Raw genomic sequence first — 22,876 nt, 5'->3', positions numbered from 1 at the left:
AACACAGACACACAGAGATGAGCACCAGCCAGTGAGGACAGAGCAGAGGAGCCAGGCTGCTGTAAGCAACTGTCAACACATTACGTTAGTTACTCAGTGTGTTATTGCCCTGACTGTCTGGAGGGGCCATACATCATTGACATAAAATTCATACTTGTGTTCCCCCATTCACTGAGCACTGAGAAGTATCAATACAAGTGGTTGTTGAGTGAGGTGAGGTGAGAACGAGTTGATAGAGGTGTCACACTGAAACCGCTGTCAGGTTGTCAGACTGGGGGGTCATAGTGAGTGTCAGAGCTGCCAGGACCGTGGGTCAAACAGCATTACAGCATGATTGCTGTTTTCCCCCTACAGCTGATACACTTTTCAGACAGGACTCTTTTCCCCCATCTGGATGTGTCAGTGTAGGCTAGCCTAATTGATGTAGAATAATGTTGATAGTTACAKCTATCCTTATTATTACTATTAATGCTTGTCTTCATCATAATTTCTCTAGTTTTGAGAATCAAACGTGTGGGTGCGAGAGTTGTAGTTTGATTGAATCCAACCCACTGTAATGCATGCTGTAGACTGTGATTGGTCCTTCAGTGCTGACCTCTGTGTCTCTATCCCCTCTGGTCAGATCCTGGTTCCTGGGACCTCCACCACCACCCTGCTGGAGCAGCTGGTCCCGGACACGCCTTACAACGTGGGAGTGGTCGCCATCTATGCCAACGGAGAAGGACCACCGGCTGAAGACAAGGGCACAACACGTAAGATCCAGTATATACTATCTATCATATATAAGATCCTATTGCCTTTACATGTTTATCCACATCCAAGTATATGCTTGATATTGTGCTAACTTCTTTATTATCCCCGTCCCAGTTCCCCGCAGTGGCCCTAGGAACATGCGTGTTTATGATGCCACTACCAGCTCTCTGACCGTGGCATGGGAACATGCTGAGGGACCTGTGCAGCAGTATAAGATTACCTACGCCCCCACCACTGGAGACCCCATCGAGGAGCACGTAAGCACCTATATTGCTGCTATTTCTGATGATACCCTCATCAAACACCATCTTGATGAGTCTACAGCATGAATTAGAGTGTGGCCCAAGGCGCAGTGTGGGGAGGTTGTCAGGATCCTTATTTCTCCTCTGTTTGAAGTACCTGTTGAATAGTATTAATGAACAGTAATACAATGTTTTGCCTGTGTGTCCTGTAGACCATGGTTCCTGGGAACAGAAATAGCGTCATCCTGCCCAACCTGGATGCAGACACTCCCTATAAGATCAACGTGCAGGCCATCTACCCTGACGGACCAGGGGGAGATCTGGATGGAGACGGGCATACAGGTACGCTAGCACATTCTATGCTTGGTCCACTATTCAACATGATAGACAAACARACGCACACGGTTCTCCACAAACACAGTTGCTCGCAGACACATACTGTAAGTTACAGTCACACACAGACACATTCACAGTACAGGAGTTTTATAAACTCAGCCAGTGATTATTATCCTGGATGTCAGAAACATGGCTTCAGTTCAGTCTGCCTGTGAATACCAGAAACTTTTGAACTGGCTGCCCTCCAATGTTAAATCTCACACTAGAGCTGCCCAATACCCAGTCTCATTTCCTCTAACAAATTACACCACATCAAAGCAAAGTCATAGCTTGGGACTGCATGGCTGTGATATTAATGTTAAAAATGTTGTAATATGTTTTTAATATGTTTTGACGGTCTGTATTTTCTTCCCCACAGTTGGCATGCTAGGACCTCAGAATCTGAGAGTGTCAGATGAGTGGTACACTCGCTTCAGGGTGTCCTGGGACGCAGCACCCTCCAGAGTGGTGGGCTACAAACTGGTCTACTCACCTGAAGGTCAGATAGCTACTATTTTACTCTTCTAATATACTATTATATTCAGCTGTGAAAGAAGATTCACTTGGCTTACTTAATATACATATCCAGCTATAGAAGAAAGTCACAGATGTGATTGTTATTGACCTGGAGTGTCCCTGTCTATGCCTCCTGTTATTGATCTGTATTGTCCCTGTCTGTGTCTGCTTGTTATTGACCTGGAGTGGGTCCCTGTCTGTGCCTGACGTGTTATGACCTGGGTGGTCCTTGTCTGTGTCTGCTGTTTATTGACCTGGAGTGTCCCTCTGTTCTGTGGTTGCTTGTTATTGACCTGGAGTTTCCCTGTCTCGTGCCTACTGTTATTCCGACCTGGAGTGTCCTTGTCTGTGCCTGCTGTTAATTGACCTGGAGTGTCCTTGTCTGTGCATGCTGTTATTGACCTGGAGTGTCCCTGTCTGTGTCTGCTGTTATTGACCTGGAGTGTCCCTGTCTGTGCCTGCTGTTCATTGACCCTGGAGTGTCCCTGTCTGTGTCTGCTGGTTATTGACCTGGAGTGTCCCTGTCTGTGTCTGCTGTTATTGACCTGGAGTGTCCCCTGTCTGTGTCCTGCTGTTATTGACCTGGAGTGTCCCTGTCTGTGCCTGCTGTTATTGACCTGGAGTGTCCCTGTCTGTGTCTGCTGTTTATTGACCTGGAGTGGTCCCCTGTCTTGTCTGCTGTTATTGCCTGGAGTATTCCTGTCTGTGTCTGCTGTTATTGACCTGGAGTGTCCTTGTCTGTGTCCTACGGTTATTGACCTGGAGTGTCCTGTCTGTGCTACTGTTATTGACCTGAGTGTCCCTGTTGTGCCCTGCTGTTATTGACCTGGAGTGTCCCTGTCTGTGCCTGCTGTTATTGACCTGGAGTGTCCCTGTCTGTGCCTGCTGTTTATTGACCTGGAGTTGTCCCTGTCTGTGCCTGCTGTTATTGACCTGGAGTGTCCCTGTCTGTGCCTCGCTGTTATTGACTTGGAGTGTCCCTGTCTGTGCCTGCTGTTATTGACCTGGAGTGTCCCTGTCTGTGTCTGCTGTTATTGACCTGGAGTGTCCCTGTCTGTGTCTGCTGTTATTGACCTGGAGTGTCCCTGTCTGTGCTACCTGTTATTGACCTGGAGTGTCCCTGTCTGTGCCTGCTGTTATTGACCTGGAGTGTCCCTGTCTGTGCACTGTTATTGACCTGGAGTGTCCCTGTCTGTGCCTGCAGGTACTGATCAGACCATGGAGACGTTTGTTGGAGATGTGACCAGCTACCAGCTGCACAACCTGCAGCCTGGAACCACCTACGACCTCAAGGTGTTGGCCCAGTACGACGCTGGCCTCAGCGGACCTCTCATTGGACAAGGAACCACATGTAAGTCATTTATTGGTTGTTTGATTGGTTGCTTGACTCATTAGTTGTTTGGTTGATCAAATTATTGTTTGATTGATTGGTTGACTGTTCCTGTCTTTCACAGTGTACCTGAACATCACTGACCTGACCACCTACAACATTGGTTATGACACCTTCTGCATGAGATGGACCCCCCACAGGGCTGCCACTTCCTACAGACTCAAACTCAATCCATTCGACCGTAAGTGCTGTACCTGGCTGGGAGCCCATTCCATATAACCTTGATACCTGTGGGGCAGAACTGTTTCTATATTGATTTGAGAATGTTTACTGTCGATCAGATATGTAGACAAAGTTGCCACCCTATCACAAAGGTGTCTTTGTTCGAATGTCTAAATATGTTATATAATTGTATTTTATTCATGCCCACTGATCCATCTGTCTCCTATTAATTCTCTGACGCTGGAGGACTGTAAGAGAAAAAAAATATGGGAAAAAATGTTGCAATATTTAAGTCTGTTTACAGTATGGTAGCCATTATAGATGGAAGCACTGCACTTTGCCACATTAAGTTAATTCATGTTTGTTTGAAAGGGCATGTTGAATAAAACAAAACACTGTATAAGCCCACTGCTACCTCAGTCCAAGCACTATCACTGGCTGGCTTTAACCCCTCTCCTTCCCCTCTCTTTGAAAATATTCATAATAATGATAATGAATTAGATTTATATAACGCTTTTACCTGGTGTGATTTCCAGTTGCTCAAAGTGCTTGGGGATAAATGGGGTATACGTTTAAAGTGTATGGGGATAAATCACCTGATCCACTACCAATGTGTGTTACTCTTTCCTCCTACAGCCTCTAACAGGGGAGGTCAGGAGACCACCATCACTGGGTCTGAGAGCCACTACTGTTGGGACGGCCTGACCCCTGACGCCCTCTACAACGCCACAGTGTACACACAGACCCCCAACCTGGAGGGGCCTGGAGTCAGCGTCAAGGAGAGGACCCGTAAGAAACTCCACTAACCATCAGACCTGTAACATGTAACATTTCATTGTGTTTACACACATGTATACCTCCCACCACACTCCGGGTATAAGAAAACACCTCAGGGTCTTTGCAGGGGACTAACAGGGCATGCTAGTGAAGTCCAAACGGTTTGACTGTTTATGTTCTGGTCTTTGTTACAGTGATTAAGCCCACAGAGACCCCAACTGAGCCCCCCACTCCACCTCCACCCCCCACCATCCCCCCTGCTATGGACGGTAAGGAAAGGCTTGAAGTCAGCATGCTGTGAAGAGAAGTGAAGCTAACACAGAGAAGAAACTCTTCATACATGTCCTACCTGACATTGACTTGCTCTATGTGCACCACAGTGTGCAGAGGGGCCAAGGCTGACCTGGTGTTCCTGATTGACGGCTCCTGGAGTATCGGAGACGAGAGCTTCAGCAAAGTGATCCAGTTTGTGTTCAGCATGATCGGAGCCTTCGACGTCATCCACCCTGGCGGCATGCAGGTACGTAGCCATTCAGGCTATCCTCTGAGCGTTAGCTCTTTGATGTTTACAGCATATTCTCTTCTCTTTTCCTCTTTCAGAGTGTATTCTTCATGTCAATGCTTTATTATTCTCTCGCTCTCGCTCCCTCTCACTCCCTCTTTTGTCTTCTGGAAACAGGTGTCTTTTGTGCAGTTCAGTGACAGTGCCAAGACAGAGTTCAAACTGAACACTTACCAAGACAAGGGAAGGACCTTGGCTGCGCTGCAGCTTGTCCGCTACATGGGAGGAAACACCAAAACAGGTACGCCCACAGACTGCTACTCTCAATCTTACTGGATGATATCGTTAACACCAATTGCATAATGTTGAGTTAATTAAAGATTCTACAAACATTCACTCACCACCAATGTCATTACAGTGTCTTCATCTTGCTGGTGGAGTTGAATGGGTCTATAGTTAAAGGTGGAAATTGATGTCTTACCCCTCTGTGTACAGGTGCTGCTCTGAAGCACGTTGGTGAGAAGGTGTTCACCTCAGACAACGGCATGAGGAAGTACGTGCCTAAGGTTCTGGTGGTCGTCACCGATGGTCGCTCCCAAGACGAGGTCCAGAAGAGTGCCTCCAACCTGATACACTCTGGTAAGTGTTCAACATTTGGATTTGTCCTTACAGAAGTCAGTAAAAGGATATTTTCAGTCCAGATTTAGTCAACATAAGTGTAGCTACAGAACTTTAGAAATTACTAGATATGTTTTGAGATAAAGCATTACTTACTCCTTTTGGGGTTTTCACTGTCAAATTGGAAGATCTGAACAGCCAACAGGGCTAGGGCATATGGATCATAACGGTTATCTTTGTGCTCGTCTTGCTCCAGGTTACAGTGTATTTGTGGTCGGTGTGGCCGATGTGGACGTGGCAGAGTTGAGGAACATTGGCAGCAAGCCAAGTGAAAGACACGTCTTTGTTGTGGATGACTTTGACGCGTTCGCCAAGATCCAGGACAACCTCCTCACATTCATCTGTGAAACGGCCACATCCAGTAAGATTTACATCTACATTACACAGTACCTCAAGACACAAGTGAAAGCAGATTGACGTTAGCTGTATGTTGTCCTCCAGCCTTTTCCATCACATCATGTTTTGTTTTACTTCTCCCTCCTCAGCTTGTCCTTTGATCTACATCAACGGGTTCACCTCACCTGGTAAGTATATGCTACACCTATATTCTGAATAAACTGACAGCTGCTGATAACACCTATGGCCAGGAGCTCTTTACTGACGTAGAAAAACTCTGAGCCCTAATTCATTCCTACCAACAATGTCAGTACTGTGTTCCTGTGCATTGACTTGTATCTTCTCATGATTGTGTATTGACCTGACGTGTGTTCACCAGGCTTCAGAATGCTTGAGGGCTTCAACATCACAGACAGGACCTTCGCTGCCATGAATGGCGTGTCCATGGAACCTGGCTCTTTCAACAGCTTTATAGGCTACAGGCTACACAAAGATGCATTCCTCTCTGCACCCACAAAGTAAGTGTGTGCCTGTTTGCGGGCTGTTGCGCGTTGCCTGCTCTTCTCCTGTGTAATGTAATGCTGGCCAGCCTGCATAATAATCTTTTTGTATCTTCAAAGGCTCTGCTCGGAGAGCGCTGTGCCAAGAGCCCTTTTCCAGCCCTGTTTGTTGTTGCAGCTTGTAGAATATGAGGTGTTAGGAAGAGAAAATGATTTGGTTCAGAGTGTAAAGCTCCCAGGGTAGCCCCTCTCCCACATACACTACCGTTCAACAGTTTGGGGTCACTTAGTGGGAGGACAAGTACATTCGAGTGTCTAGTTTGAGAAACAGATGCCTCACAAGTCCTCAACTGGCAGCTTTATTAAATAGTACCCGCAAAACACCAGTCTCAACTTCAACAGTGAAGAGGCGACTCCGGGATGCTGGCCTTCTAGGCAGAGTTGCAAAGAAAAAGCCATATCTCAGACTGGCCAATAAAAAGAAAAGACTAAGATGGGCAAAATAACATAGACACTGGACAGAGGAACTCTGCCTAGAAGGCCAGCATCCAGGAGTAGCCTCATCACTGTTGAAGTTGAGACTGGTGTATTGCAGGTACTATTTAATGAAGCTGCCAGTTGAGGACTTGTGAGGCGTCTGTTTTTCAAACTAAACACTCTAATGTACTTGTCCTCTTGCTCAGTTGTGCACCGGGGCCTCCCACTCTTTCTATTCTGGTTAGAGCCATTATGCTCTGTTCTGTGAAGGGAGTAGTACACAGCGTTGTACGAGATCTTCAGTTTCTTGGCAATTTCTCTCATGGAATAGCCTTAATTTCTCAGAACAAGAATAGACTGACTAGTTTCAGAAGAAAGGTCTTTGTTTCAGAAGAAAGGTCTTTGTTTCAGAAGAAAGGTCTTTGTTTCAGAAGAAAGGTCTTTGTTTCTGGCCATTTTGAGCCTGTAAACAAACCCACAAATGCTGACGCTGCAGATGCCTAAAGAAGGCCAGTTTTATTGGTTCTTTAATCAGCACAACAATTTTCAGCTGTGCTAACATAATTGCAAACGGGTTTTCTAGTGATCAATTAGCCTTTTAAAATTATAAACTTGGATTAGCTAACACARCGTGCCATTGGAACACAGGAGTGATGTTTGTTGATAATGGGCCTCTGTACGCCTATGTAGATATTCCATAAAAAATCTGCCGTTTCCAGCTACAATAGTAATTTACAACATTAACAATGTATACACTGTATTTCTGATCAATTTGATGTTRTTTGAATGGACAAAAAAATKGCTTTTCTTTTAAAAACAAGAACATTTCTAAGTGACCCCAAACTTTTGAACGGTAGTGTATGTCATAGAGGGATCAACCAAAGCAGCCGAAGGTCAAGAGCCCAGCTCTTTACTRGGCCCATTAAAATGTATTCAGGCAAATGCTGAGCTGCTCAAGAGTTCTGCGCTAACATTTTAGGCATGAGCATGCTTAGTTCATTTGTCCATAATCATCTGTAGTTGTGCGTGGGTAAGTCATTGACTTCATGTGCACAAATGGAAACACTTCAAGCAGTAAAGTAGGGACGGAAAATACTTTCAATATGTCCGTAATTTTTGGAGTCTGGKGTAGAACTGGCAACCATTTTCAGATTCTGTGGTCTACGTGACAGGGTGGATATTGTGTGTCTTTTTGGTTTATGGTGTGGCTTTTAGATGCCAACCTTGTTTCTCTGTGTCTTTGATTTTCCAGAAGTTACAAAGGATCTAGTGTTTCGTCCTGGCCAAAGGCTCTATAGATTACGATTGGCTATCTTAATTCCAACAGGTTTTAGTGGACCCTCTCACTTTGATCAAAGATGAATGATTATCTGATTAACTAACTTAAGTCAACATTTTGTATGTCAAATGAATACAGCTAGTAATCAGATTTTCTCAGTGTTGTAGTCTATGAAGTTGACCATCTTACAGAAGAGAATCCCTTAGCTTTATGAAAAAGCTCTGCCATGACACCTGTATCCTGTATTTTTCTTCCTGCCAGGGAGATCCACCCAGAGGGTCTTTCTCCATCCTACACCATTATCCTGCTCTTCCGTCTCCTTCCTGACACCCCCAACCAGGCCTTTGATATCTGGCAGATTGCCGATGGTAACAACAACCCTGAGGTCGGGGTCACTGTCAACCGTAAGCCCCCATCATGCTTTGTTTCTCTTCTGGGTTAGCTGAAGCTACCTAACAGCTATGGTCTGATTCCCCTCCTTACTGCATCAAATAACAGTCTTTAGAAAMTTAGACCAGTGTAATGATTAGTGGGCTGCTACAGTCCACTGATCCCCTCTAGGGAAGAGTTTTGGTTTGGCACGGACTTTTCACACTTTTTCTACAAGTCCATAAGTGTTCACTTGTGAGGGCCATCTTCCCTGTATCTCTCTCTCTCTCTCTCTCTCGTATCTCTCCTCTCTCTCTCTCTCTCTCTATCTATCTCTCTCTCTATCTATCTCTCTCTCTCTCTCTAACTCTCTATCTCTCTTCTCTCTACTTATCTTCTCTACTCTTCTACTCTATCTCTCTATCTTCTCTTATCTCTCTCTCCTCTATCTCTCTATCTCTCTCTCTATCTCTCTCTATTCTCTCTCTCTCTATCTCTCTATCTCTATCTATCTCGCTATCTCACTCTCTCTCTATCTCCCTCTCTGCTCTCTCTCTCCTCCTCTCTGGTGTGTGGTGTGTGCGTTGCATGACTTCTCCCTGTAATGTATGTTTAGGGGTCCATCTGAAGCCATCGTTCTCTCTTTTCAGCTTCCAGCAAAACAATCACGTTTTACAACAAGGACACCAGAGGGGAGATCCAAAGAGCCACGTTTAATGAGGATCAAGTGAAGAGAATTTTCCACGGGAGCTTCCACAAGGTAAACACCATTTCACTTGAATGAAAACAGTTTGTGGGCCATATGGTGACATTAAGGCTTGGCAGAGGAGTAACATATCTTGGCCTATTTTTGTGGTTGAATTTCCCAAGGACATACAGATCAGCAATAATCAGCAATAATTTGGGATAATAACATCCAAAACACCAGGTTCCAAAGATACATTTTCACATGAATAATGAATTTCTGTGGTAAAATGTTTAGATACATTTTCAAGGCAGAGTAGACGTCCTGTCTGGGATGTGTAGCCTTGATATGGTCACCACCTATGATAGATGTGTTCTGTCATTATGGTCGGTCATGTCTGTTCATAGTTGATGTTTCTGTTGATTAGTGTTATGCCTCATTGAATACACCTCCTGAGGGTATGATCTTGTSGATAATAAACGCCAAGACTAAGATCTAGCTAGGATATGGTTACTTTCCTCTCATGAAATTAAATGTGATCCATCTTATAGTATTGCGATGTGGGTTCGGTGCCAAAGTTCAGTCTTCAGGCCTTTTTATGCTCTGCTGTTAGCTTTGTTTTCTGAGGCTGAAGGAAGTTACTTTGATGAATGGTTTGGAAGGACTATAAATATATTTTCACAGGTTGGAGGAGACTTTGGTGACCCATGGTGATCTTGCACAATGTGCAACCTGAATATTTTATTTTATTTGGAACCAGTTATAGTTAGCCTAGCAATRGAGACTTACGACGTGCTGATTGGCCATTGTCCTGGCGGCGGTCAGGTGGGAATTCAAGAACATTCTGAGGAAGTGGGCTGTTATTGGATCAGCGTTTGTTTTGTTTTACCTCGTTTATGATAAATGAAACTCAATACATTGGGAAAAAAGCCACTTCGTACTTTTGGACCGCATAAARGAAAGCTAGCTGCATGTGTCCAATGAGGTATTTTCAGGAGTATTTTCTGCTTGAATAAAATTATCTGTCAATAAAAAAAATGTCCTGCTTCAACAGACAGTTTTTAACAGTCTGAGAAAATCTGAATAAAAATTCAACAAGCTCAAAGAGACCTACAACAATATGTAAACATGAATGGAGATATTTTGACATGTATATTGCATCTTCTATACATCTTTACTGCCTCCGAATGTGGATTCCCATTGGGGCCCTAATAATCTTCTATGTTGGGATTACAATATTAAGTCTCAGTGGGGGTCAGTGAGTGCATAGAGTCATTACTGTACATGACTGTAAACATCCATCAGTCACTCAAGGCTTTCTAACCCAGTTGAAATAACTCTGTAGGTTGTCATTATTGTATAAAAAGCCATTGGTCCTCTAGAATGATTTTCTCAGTGTTTTACAACCATGATATACAGTGTTTTTGTCACATTCTGCGTAACTCAGTCTCAGCASGAGTAGAGGAGCCCATGTTGGACATCAAACGCCAGCCCCAACTCAAAGCAGAGCAGAATATTAAACATCCTCTGTTGTGCTCAGATATCAGACTGTAGGGTGACAAGGATTTCAACAATGAACATCAGTAAGATGCAACTAAAATGAAAAATGACTGTTTCCAATGGACCTGAAAAGTGTTTCAAGTGTATCCAATGTTTCTGAAGGGGAACAATATGCCTCCTATTATGTAAAAACTTCAGCTATTCCTTTTTCTAAAAACACATAATGAGGACACTCCCTCTAGTGTGGTCTACTCTGATCCGACATCAAATGTACTTCCTAGGGTCAATGAATCCATTGTAAACACTTCGAAGTCATGAGGGAGAATGTTTCGCCCAAAGAACATCAAGTTGATGTAGTTTCAGTCAGACTGCTAAGCAGCAAGGCTAATTACAGACTAATGTTATGAATGGAAACCTGGAAAATGTCGGGTCAGGGCTTCAGCCGATGACATGACTAACATCAGTACAATGACATCATCAGAGCTCCAGTTGGATTTGTGTGCTTCTTATCTCTTCTTATGGTTGTGGTGGTGCCTGCAGTCTGAGTGTGCGCTGGGTGGTTAGTTTGTGGTACTGTGCAGTTACTGCTCCAAGCGAACAGGTGTCTTCGGTGGTCTACCTACCTGCTTTTTCTCTGATCAGGGAAACTATTTGCCACTCAAAGAAAACGAAAAACTATTAACATGTATAGTGTGTGCCCTACCTCAGAGCAGTTCATATCTTTTGATATGAACTCAGAGTAGATTGTTATGAGACACAATAGATTATTCCCCTCCCCTCGACTATTTCTCTCACAAAATGAATTGTTTCTACTTACTAAGATCAGACATGTCCATAGGGAAGTATGAAACAACTAACCCAAACCAACCATTATCTCTATTCCTAGTCTGACCCATGCTCTCATTTGAACTATAGTCCTGATATTTACTAAGTATAGTAAAATGTGTAGGGTGTAGCTGCTTCATATAGTTTAATAGCAATGTGTATGTTACAGAGTGCAGACTGATCTACCTCTCCTTTCTCCTTGGGCCAGTAGCTAAATAGAGAATTATCCAGGTTAGAGAGGTCTGGCTCTCCTCTGATCCACCATGTGGGAAATCTCCTAATGATAGCTTTAGCAGACGCTAGCCCTCTCTAACCAACTGGGGATTCCCTCCCCACACTGCAGGGATGGTGGCCTTAGAGGGGCGTTTGACCAGGGAAAACTTTATTCTCAGGCAGAGTGTTCCACTAAATAAGAAACACAAGCATTTTGCTACACCCGCAATAACATCTGCTAAATACGTGTATGTGACCAATACATTTTGATTTGATTTGAAAGGGGGAATATTTTTCACCAACTCATATATGTATCGTTGGTGCCATTAGCTTTTTTGCGTTTGGTTGCGATCAAGTGGAAATATATATATTTTTAAATTGTGCTTTTGGTAATAGCTAGATGTATTCAGTCCATCCACTCTACAGGTTCCCCATACTTAGAGCTTCACAAATGCAGCTATTATTCTCTGAGAGGATCCAAACTCTCTAAAACTTTCCATTCAGGGATTGGGTGGAATGAGCGGTTGGGTTTTGTCAGTATTTGCAAGCACTAATTGAGAATGAGTGGGAGAAGAGAATGCTCCAAAGAACCAAAGCAGTTTAAAACGTTGGTCTTCGGTCAATCTAACTGATACATTTCCATAGCCCTGACTGCCCTCTTTGTACTCTCATTATAAGAGTTTCCTCTGAAGCCTTCTTTTAAAAGCCCTCCATTCCGCGAGGTAGCCAAGCAGACTTAATGACGCATGCAACCATTCCTGCAACAGAAGAAGCCACTCAGAAATGAAATGGTGACTTTACAACCAAAGCTAAGCAAGCTCCTTTTCTGAAACCAGGATGGGAATATTGTATCGTCCTCCAAGACTTGACATGGGAGCGTAGATGTCTGGAATGATATGGCGGCAGTGGTATACATGAAGAAGGATTTTGTCTCTTCCTGGAAAGAGTTGGTGAAATCTGCAATTTGTCAGTGCATCAAAAATATCACGAAAGATCCACTTTTACTTTTAATCAAACTAATGTAGGATTCCCATATCAGGCTGCATGTGAATTGTGATTTCACGCGCCATCGTGAAATGGAGTGAAAACATGGAGGAGTTGTGAAGACACAGCCAACAACAATAAAATGGAGTCTGATAGAAATCATGAAAGTATGTCAGACACACTGGAACCCAAATATAGCCATATACAGTATACTGTTGCTATGTCTGTGGACTGGACAACTTGTTCTATATATAGCATATATAGCATATAGCATATGACGTCTATAGTATACCAGAGGGAGAATCCATACTAAGCGTGAATGGAGTGCTGAAAAAGAGATGTGTCCAGGATGTGTCATTGTCTACAGGAGTTATAGTCAGAGGGAGGGAGGAGTAATTAAGTGTAATTGTGACTTGGTCAGTAATAGTGGAAGTCAAGGTCTAGTCTTTCTTGACTCCTGTGGTTTTTGATCCATTCAGAAGATTTTCATCATCTGTGTCAGTGTGATAGATTTCTCAGGCCTTTATTAGAGAATGAGTCATTGTGTGACTCATTGATTGTGTTCCAATAGAATATGCTTCGTGTTCCCCAACATCAGCCAACTGCAGTTGATGGAATTTCATGTTGCTTTCAAATGATGAGTCTCGGTGAAGGACACTGACATTTTTGTGAATCCTCATTTTGCAGTAATATTCTTGTTGGTTAGTGAAATAATGTATATGTACGCATTATTTGCGCTTGCAGTATGTAATTTAGCGTTATTTTGGTAAGCCCTCAAGTGCATCATGGTATATACTGTATGCCCATGCCAGGATCTTGGGGTATCAGACCCTCCCCTCTCCTGTGGTTGGCCAGATAATAATGTTGTGAGTGGTTGTCAAGTCCGGTTGGTTTCGCTCTGTAGGACAGTAACACAGTAACGTTAGCCTGCTGTCTCTGTCAGGGTGAAAGCTTGTCAGAATGTTCGGCAGAAAAATGCAGCTGCGCAGGAAAGTATGGAGAGTGTAGCACTTTTGATGGTGTACCATAAACAACATCATTTCGAGATGTGATGGGAGTTTTGGAGAGTTAATGTTGAGAAATGGCCCATACCCTGGCAGTTTTGTGTTATTTCATGTATAGCCTATAGTTTGTTGTTTCATGTTGATCATTCAATGTTCTGTGTATCAGTGAAAGTGACATTAACTTTTTTCCAAGGGACCTACAACCAGAATGTTCTTACTTCTTACGTGATACAATGATCTTTAATTAACTTCTTTATAGAAAATCATATTAATAATGGTGATTTAGTAAAATACAGTATCAGCGTCTTTATAAACATCAGTTAGAAGACTTTAGGGGTTTCGTTTGCACATTGGCTCAACTGGGTTCTTAGTTTATGGTACGAGACTCCTGAAGAATTGTGCTTTTATTATTTTTTTTACCTTTATTTAACTAGGCAAGTCAGTTAAGAACAAATTCTTATTTTCAATGACGGCTTACCCCTAACCCGGACGATGCTGGACCAACTGTGCGCCGCTCTATGGGACTCCCAGTCACGGCCGTTTGTGATACAGCCTGGAATCGAACCAGGATCTGTAGTGACGCCTCTAGTGCCTTAGACCGCTGCTTCGCTCAAAACATGCCTTTCCATAGGAGAGAGAGGCTCTCTTTTATACCTTTATTTAACTAGGCAAGTCAGTTAAGAACAAATTCTTATTTTCATTGACGGCCTAGGAACGGTGGGTTAACTGCCTTGTTCAGGGGCAGAACGACAGATTTTTACCTTGTCAGCTCGGGGATTCGATCTTGCAACCTTTCGGTTACTGGTCCAACGCTCTAACCACTAGGCTACCCTAGTACCTGCCACCACTAGGCTATTGCAGAAATACCATGTGAAAAACACTGAACGCTTTCAGTACTCTTTACCAAGCAATTATGTCCAAATATTGTTGCTGTAGTTGTTCATATTGAGAAGATTAGAGTGGTCTTAACTAATAATCCTCTTCTCCTCCTCTTCCTCCTCCTCCTAAAGCTTCACATCAGTGTCTCTCCCGAGAGGGTCAAACTGAACGTGGACTGCCAGGAGGTTGCAGAGAAACCCATCAAGGAGGCCAACAACATCTCCACAGATGGCTATGAAGTGCTGGGCAAGATGGCGAAGTCAGGAGGATCAAAGAGAGAGTCGGCTACAGTGAGTGAAAAATTGATAACACTTATTTGAAATGGAAAACTCCTGATAAAATGCATCCCTCACTCACACACAAGCTGTGAAGTGCAAAGTGCCCAGATGTGCTCCTCATGTGTTGATGCTCAATTAAGAGCTGACAACTCACGGTCATTGTTGGAGGGATGTAAGACGCTGCTCTCTCTGTCTTGTTCTCTCATGCTATCTGTGTTCCAGCTCTCTATGGGATCTGGCCTGCGTCTGGAGCCATGTTGTTTCTAAGTCTTGGACGCTGGAGCTCAATGGAAGCCATGTGTAACACCCATCTGTATTCGTCTCTCTTCTCTCATCTTTCTGTTCTGTTGTGCAGTTCCAGCTCCAGATGTTTGATATTGTGTGCAGCTTGAGCTGGACCAGCAGAGACAAATGCTGTGATCTCCCGGCCACGGTAAGAGCAGCTTCACTGTAGACAGCCCTCTAGTAAGGCCTCACCTGTACAGTACTGTACAATCAAGCCTTGATACATTGACTCTGCTCATCTTTCACTATACACCATTGAGCACTTACTATAGGTTAAGAGAGCCATTGTAGTTTTGCATGTTCATTTTGGAGTTTATATGTCATTACTAATGTTTTAAAGTGCACATGCTGTATAGCCGTTACGAAGTGATGCCTAGCTGGGAAAAAGTTTTTTTGAAATGAAATGATTGCACTGTCAGGCCTGAATAGACCATTGTATTCCTGGCTAATTGGACTAATCTCAGTACAGTACAATCCCAACCCCACCAAAACAACTGGTCCCTTTGATCATGGGGTGGACAGATAAATCATTGTACCATCTATGGTATCTTTATTATTGGATACATGTTATATACTTGACTATAGCCAATTACCCATCTCTCTCTCTCAGTGTAATTTGCATGAGATATTAATGTATCATGTCAATGAAGGCTGTGTTGTATGAGATTTCACATATTCCCTTCCACAAAAAAACAGATGGATTTTTTGTTGTCAAAGAGTATTTGTGTGTAGGCCATGCTATGGTAGCAGTTATATTTTAGTATGCACCCCAGTTTTATCATGGCTTTAGCAGCCTTTCTAATGTGTTTCCTAGCAGAAAACTTCAAGGCGCCATTTTATGGTTTGGGTTGCCAGAGCAGTGGCACTCATTTTCATCACAGATACTCCTATTTGCACTTGTTGTATTTCGTGAGTTACCAGAAAGGCCCACAGATGTCAAGAGATGGACAAACTATTACTGTTGTATTTCAGTAAAAAATGAAATAACATTCTTATTGTCTTTCTTTCTTTCGCCATCTCCTTCCTTTCTCTCCTGCAGAGAGATGAGCTTAAGTGCCCGGCTCTTCCCCACGCCTGCACATGTGCACAGGACAGCGTTGGCCCACCGGGACCACCCGGCCCCTCGGTAAAGACAATAACCATCCCACCATCTGTCCTCGTCTTGGGGCAGGGCTCTCTCTGCTTCTGTCTGTCCTCGTCTTAGTGTAGGGATCTCTCTGCTTCTGTCTGTCCTCGTCTTGGGGCAGGGCTCTCTCAGCTTCTGTCTGTCCTCGTCTTAGGGTAGGGATCTCTCGGCTTCTGTCTGTCCTCCTCTTAGTGTAGGGCTCTCTCAGATTCTGTCTGTCCTCGTCTTAGGGTAGGGATCTCTCTATTTCTGTCTGTCCTCGTCTTAGGGTAGGGATCTCTCTGCTTCTGTCTGTCCTCCTCTTAGTGTAGGGCTCTCTCAGCTTCTGTCTGTCCTCGTCTTAGGGTAGGGATCTCTCTGCTTCTGTCTGTCCTCGTCTTAGTGTAGGGATCTCTCAGCTTCTGTCTGTCCTCGTCTTGAGGCAGGGTTGTCTCTGCTTCTGTCTGTCCTCGTCTTAGGGTAGGGCTCTCTCTCTACTCACTAATGCGATGATGATGATGGTGATGCCACTCTCAATCCCCACTATGATGATGTGAACATATAGGAATAGTGTTACAGGGATATTTTTCTCCTCACAACTGTTGCCCTGCTCTATAGATTAAGCATGTGGATATTAGAGTGGGGTCAACATGTGAGTATCTGTGTTTCTTCCCATGGAAAACGAAAGACAGGGGGAYGAGATGAATGGTGTGCAATGAGGTTTGGACTATCAGACTTAGGGATGTGTCAAAAGGTAAATGCCCATCGGGAAAACAGTACATCTGGAATATGTTTGCTTCACTCCGCAACCTCATCTAAGCCCCTGGGGGATTCCTGCTGGCTTGGGATTTAGGTCTGGAAACAGCTCCTGTTGTGGGGATGGCTCTGACTCTCAGTCTCTGACTCTGTCTCTCATCCTTGCTTGACTTTCCCAGGGTGGACCAGGTACTAAAGGACCCAGAGGAGAGAGAGGAGACTCAGGACCAACTGTAAGTAATGATTTTGTATTAGTATCAAGCCATTTAACACACACTTGGATCCAGAGCGATTCATTGAATATTATGGATGTGTGGTCCAAGCCCGAATCCGACTTTAAATCAAGCCATATCCTACTGAGCTGGGATACAGTCCAAGGCCTAACGCATTTACAGTAAATCAGACTTCAGCCTAATGCAGTAGTTATCTCAAAGCACATACCATTAGCATGCCCCATCAGCCAAAACAGATTTCTCACATCTGAACCCACTTATTGAATGTACTGTATAATTTTCAGCTTGTTATGTCCTGTTTATTTTCCCCCAGCTTGATTTAAGGAGGTCTATGTTGAGAGGTCTGATGAGAAGTAGAACATATTTCTCACCAACGGTCACTGATTGTTCTGGTTCCTTCTCATTCTCTCAGCGCTGCTGGGAAAAGCAGTGGGGAGGTCTACCGGGAGATATGGTGTAAATAGTTTAATATTAGTGTGACTGTTTGGTTTTGTCATTCTGCTTCTACTATAGGGTTCAATGGGCCCCCGTGGAGAACAAGGACTTCCAGGACCATCCGGACCTCCAGGTCCACAAGGCCCTAATGGCTTGTCTCTGCCCGGAGAACCTGTAAGTCATCTGCAGTGTTCTTAGGGATTTACAGTGTGGGGGACTGTAGGATGTCCTCCCTGACGTATGATTTACACACACAGTCACTCTGTGTTAAGAAGACCTTATTTATTGTTAGACATCCTGCTGAAGCTGGAATGTAAATTCACTCTCAGTGACAGACTACGTGGTCAAGAGAAAGAGCAGATCTGTAGTTGTTCAGGGTTGGAGTTCCCTTTGTACTCCAGCTCTAAACCTCTCCTTCCCTTTGTCTTCTCAGGGCCGTCCCGGACCAAAGGGAGATCCCGGAGACTCAGGTCTGACTGGGCTGCAAGTGAGTACAGCTTTCTTTTTCATTAGCTGTGGTTTTCAACAAGAAACCAGAGACGATCCACAGAGAGAAACAGCGCTACTGGAGTCTGGAATCTGTCCACATGGCAAAGCTGAAACCACATTCAAAGTGGGAGGTAGACCATGCAGTCCCCAGAGTGGGGTATACACTCCAAGCAACCTGCTGATTTACAGTGGAAGGCCAGTGGTGCAGTTAAGCTATCATGGAGCACAGAAGAGTCTTGCTAATGGGAATAGAGGATTAATATGAACTGTACATATTCTATACTGTCAACCCTATACTGTAAACCCTATAGTGTAAACCCTATACTGTAAAACCTATACTGTAAAACCTATACTGTAAACACTATAGTGTAAATCCTATAGTGTAAAACTTATACTGTAAACCCTATACTGTAAAACCGATACTGTAAACCCTATAGTGTAAACCCTATAGTCATGGCCAAAAAGAGTGAATTGTAGACTACACTCCTAGAAAAAATGTGCTATGTAGAACCTAAAATGGTTATTCGGCTGTCCCATAGGAGAACCATTTGAAGAACCCTTTTTGGTTTCAGGTACAACACTATTGGGTTCCATGTAGAACCCTTTCCCCAGGGGGTTCTACATGAAACCCAAAAGAGGTCTACTTGGAACCAAAAAGGGTTCACCTATGGGGACAGCCTTTTGGAACCCTTTTTGTCTAAGAGTGTATTCTTCGTTTTACTTAGGTGCCACTAATTGGATTTAAATAGCTGAGAAAATAAGTGATGTGAAGATAAGCAACCTCAGGATTATAAGACTACATCCCTCAAGGTTGCCAATGACCGTCAAAGTGTCTGGGAATATGTGGATCCTAAATTGCATCAAAAGCCCAAAGAACGATGGCTGGAGACAATGGGACTACATATCAGAAGTCAAACGTACCCTGGCCTGGTAATTTCTTGGAGGATATCCTTCTTACGTTAGATGGATTCCTTGCCCCTCTTGTAAAGAGGAAACAACCTGAAGGGGGTTACAATGAATTGTTTAGGGTTTTGGAACTGGTCAACCACGCAACCTCCACCATGACCGAACTGTATCACTGATAACCTACAGCTTGACCAGACTGTATCACTGATAACCTACAGCTTGACCAGACTGTATCACTGATAACCTACAGCGTTGACAGACTGTATCGGCACAACCTACGCAGCTTGACAGGACTGTAAGTCACTGAGTAGATGCTGACAGCTTAACCAGACTGTTATCACTGATAGTTAGAGACAGCTGTGACCAGACGTGTTGACTGATTACCTATCAGGCTTGACCAAGATGTGAGTCACTGACTATACCTTACGAGCTTGGACCAAGAGCTGTATCACTGATTCAACCTAGCAGCTTGAAGACCAGACTGTATCACTGACAACCTAACGAGCTTGACAGACTGTATATCCACTGAAACGCTACATGCTCGACCAGGACTTATCACTGATAACCTGACAGTTGATCCAGACTGTAAGTCACTTGACACACCTACAGCTTGACCAGCTGTGATCACTGATACTAGCAGCTTGACCAGACTGTATTCTACCTGACAGCTAACCGACGTACATGGATAACTACGGATAACCAGACTAATTCTCACTGATAAGACCTACAGCTATGTACCAGACTGTGAATACTGAACAACCTACAGCTACACAGACTGTGATCACCTGACAACTACAGCTTGGACCAGACTTAATCACTGACAGAACCTGTAGCAGCTTGGACCAGACTGTCATCACTGATGAACCTACAGCCTTGTAGCCAGGACTGCTCATCACTATACCTACGAGCCTTTGACGCAGAACTGTATCGACTGATCTGACCTACCACAGCTGGACCAGACCTGCTGTTCACTGAATAAACCTTAACAGCTGTAACCAGCACTGTCACAATATCACGTGCACAACCTACGAGTCTTGACCAGATGACTATAATAACGAAGACTTGGACCACGCGACATCACTGACAATCCTAAGCCTTGACCTAGACTTACACGCCTTGACACGACGCTGTATCACTGACAACCTCGGTGACTCAGTTTCGATCATGACCCTACTATAGGCAACTGATCACTGATAACCTACAGCTTGACCAGAGCTGTATCACTGATAACCTACAGTCTTGACCAGACTGTATAAGTCACTGATAACCGCTACCAGCTTGACCAGACTGTATCACTGACTAACCTACAGCTTGACCAGACTGTATCACTGACAACCTACAGCTTGGACCAGACTGTATCATGATAACCTACAGCTTGACCAGACTGTACTCACGTGAATAACCTACAGCTTGACCAGACTGTATCACTGAAACCTACAGCTTGCCCAGACTGTAATCACTGATACTACAGCTGTACCAGACTGCTATCACTGATAACCTACAGCTTGACCAGACTGTATCACTGATAACCTACAGCTTGACCAGACTGTATCACTGACAACCTACAGCTTGACCAGACTGTATCACTGACAACCTACGCTTGACCAGACTGTATCACTGAAAACCTACAGCTTGACCAGACTGTATCACTGATAACCTACAGCTTGACCAGACTGTATCACTGATCCTACAGCTTGACCAGACTGTATCACTGATATCTACAGCTTGACCAGACTGTTATCACTGACAACACCTACAGCTTGACCAGATCTGTATCACACTGACACTACAGCTTGACCAGACTGTATCACTGAAAACCTACAGCTTGACCAGATCTGTATCACTGATAACCTAACGAGCTTGGACCAGAGCATTGATAACTATAGCACTGATAACCTACAGCTTGACCAGCACTGTATCACTGATAACCTACAGCTTGGACCAGACTGGTATCACTGATAACTACAGCGTTGACCAGACTGTATCACTTGACAACCTACAGCTTGACCAGACTGTATCACTGATAACCTACAGCTTGACAGGCAGACTGTATCACTGATACACTACAGGCTTGACCAGACTGTATCACTGATAACCTAGCAGCTTGACCAGACTGTATCACTGATAACCTACAGCTTGACCAGACTGTATCACTGATACCTACAGCTTGTCCAGACTGTAATCCACTTGATAACGCTACAGCTTGACCAGACTGTACTTATTCTCAGATTACAACCTACAGCTTGACCAGACTGCTGATCACTGAAATGACCTACAGCTTGACCAGACTGTATCACTGAAACTTCCAGTGCTGGAATGAGATCGGACCCGCTGGCATTTTCAATAGGAGTTGGAAGCAGTTATTGTTGCTGTGACGCCAATAATGAGCATAATTTAGTTGAGAATCACTCACCCACATCAAGGACGACTTTACTTTGGAAATATGAGTCACCTGAATCCTAACAATTACCCTGTGATGTTAGTAATACTTGAGAATAATCACATGAAGATGTTTATGACTATAGCAGCCTTGGCTGTCGAATGGTTCTGCTAACAACATGCATTTCAACAACCAAATCAAGTATCCTAAATTGCATCAGAAAAGTCTATCATGTTCTCACTAAAAAACAAGAGAGTTCTCACAAGGAAACTAGAGAGCAGTTATTCCACAGTACAGCTAGTAGTTATCATTTCTGGCCAAATGAAAAGGCAATGTTGTGCCATTTGAGCCATTTTGTCAGAATTATGTGTTATTACTGGTTATCAGAGTTTGATTGAGTGTGTTGTGTTCATGCAGGGTCCTGCTGGTGCTGCTGGTCCTATGGGTTCTGTTGGACCAGGAGGAGTGCGGGTAAGATCAGCATCTCTGTACCTCTACACAGAGCTGCTCAGTGTACAGGCACTGTTGAAAGGCCATGAATCTAGCCAGCACCTACTTAAATCAACGTGTGCATGTGATCCCTCAACGTGCGCAGTTAAACTGTTGTGTGCTCCTAGTATTCTGGTGCATGTCAGATGACGTCATTGGGCTCCATTAAACTGGCGCAGTAGAACACACTACAGAGATTGGTCGCTAGGGAGATTAGCGAGGTCCTGGTTTATTTCACTGAGTTTTTATAGTCCCATCTCTTGGAAGCACCACCAGTTTAACAGCACCATAAAACGTACAGTACATATATACAGAAATAAAGTTAACATTGACAACATACCTTTAACACAACAACAACGTAATGCCAACTTTTATTGCTGCCTGTTGTGAGCGTCTATCTTCTCTTCCCAGGGACCCCCAGGGAAGGAAGGACCATCGGGACCTAGAGGTCCAACGGGACCGATGGTGAGTACTGCAGCCAGAAGACGTGGTCAAAACACAGACAAACTCAGTCCTTCAGGAGTGGTTGTTGTCCTTATGTTTACCGTTTGGTAACTTTGGTAAGTGGATATAGCAATAACGCTGTCCATCTTCTCATCATCCAGGGAAGTCCAGGATCTCCGGGTTCACCAGGAAACACAGGAAGCGCAGGAAAACCAGGAGACACAGGAAACCCAGTATGTAGAAATACAAGTGGTCATATGGTGATGATGTATGTTTCATCGAGGACAGCAGAGTCCCTAGCAATCTTCCAAAAACATCTGAAATCCTACCTCTTCAAAGACTGTCTTGAATCATCCCACCGCATTTGATTAAATTGGAAAATGTTAACTAACTTCCTATTTCACAGCGTATTTGTGGTGTTTTGTTGCAAATCTCATGCAAATGATTGGCTTTCCTTGTATTGAGAACATCCATGTTTCCTCTTTTTCACAGGGACTGTCTGGAGTAAAAGGAGAAAAGGGAGAGAGGGTATGTGCTGTATCCTTTAGTCCAGGACTAGGCAACTACTGTATCCTTTAGTCCAGGACTAGGCAACTACTGTATCCTTTAGTCCAGGACTAGGCAACTACT

The 22,876-nt window shown here is 43.9% G+C and overlaps 1 protein-coding gene across 3 annotated transcripts in view; it reads left to right on the top strand.

The window, feature by feature from the left end:
• The window catches only part of LOC111968852 (collagen alpha-1(XII) chain-like), an 81,188-nt gene that overhangs the window by 48,551 nt on the left and 9,761 nt on the right, over positions 1 to 22,876 (top strand). For all 3 annotated transcript variants that reach the window (XM_023994760.2, XM_023994759.2, XM_023994761.2), the window contains 26 exons: positions 623 to 752; positions 868 to 1,010; positions 1,208 to 1,337; positions 1,750 to 1,869; positions 3,091 to 3,237; positions 3,341 to 3,457; positions 4,075 to 4,227; positions 4,410 to 4,484; positions 4,596 to 4,735; positions 4,895 to 5,018; positions 5,213 to 5,356; positions 5,592 to 5,756; positions 5,881 to 5,919; positions 6,111 to 6,249; positions 8,249 to 8,391; positions 9,007 to 9,116; positions 14,578 to 14,736; positions 15,080 to 15,157; positions 16,049 to 16,135; positions 17,050 to 17,103; positions 17,617 to 17,712; positions 17,972 to 18,025; positions 21,731 to 21,784; positions 22,214 to 22,267; positions 22,408 to 22,479; positions 22,739 to 22,774. In XM_023994760.2, coding sequence (XP_023850528.1) covers positions 623 to 752; positions 868 to 1,010; positions 1,208 to 1,337; positions 1,750 to 1,869; positions 3,091 to 3,237; positions 3,341 to 3,457; positions 4,075 to 4,227; positions 4,410 to 4,484; positions 4,596 to 4,735; positions 4,895 to 5,018; positions 5,213 to 5,356; positions 5,592 to 5,756; positions 5,881 to 5,919; positions 6,111 to 6,249; positions 8,249 to 8,391; positions 9,007 to 9,116; positions 14,578 to 14,736; positions 15,080 to 15,157; positions 16,049 to 16,135; positions 17,050 to 17,103; positions 17,617 to 17,712; positions 17,972 to 18,025; positions 21,731 to 21,784; positions 22,214 to 22,267; positions 22,408 to 22,479; positions 22,739 to 22,774 — 2,763 coding nt within the window. The remainder of the gene's footprint in view (positions 1 to 622; positions 753 to 867; positions 1,011 to 1,207; positions 1,338 to 1,749; positions 1,870 to 3,090; positions 3,238 to 3,340; positions 3,458 to 4,074; positions 4,228 to 4,409; positions 4,485 to 4,595; positions 4,736 to 4,894; positions 5,019 to 5,212; positions 5,357 to 5,591; positions 5,757 to 5,880; positions 5,920 to 6,110; positions 6,250 to 8,248; positions 8,392 to 9,006; positions 9,117 to 14,577; positions 14,737 to 15,079; positions 15,158 to 16,048; positions 16,136 to 17,049; positions 17,104 to 17,616; positions 17,713 to 17,971; positions 18,026 to 21,730; positions 21,785 to 22,213; positions 22,268 to 22,407; positions 22,480 to 22,738; positions 22,775 to 22,876) is intronic.

The sequence above is a fragment of the Salvelinus sp. IW2-2015 genome, linkage group LG9 (genome assembly GCF_002910315.2).
Source record: "Salvelinus sp. IW2-2015 linkage group LG9, ASM291031v2, whole genome shotgun sequence".
Taxonomy (NCBI): domain Eukaryota; kingdom Metazoa; phylum Chordata; class Actinopteri; order Salmoniformes; family Salmonidae; genus Salvelinus; species Salvelinus sp. IW2-2015.
Note: the sequence above shows the minus strand (reverse complement) of the source record. Positions and strands in the feature narration are given on the sequence as shown.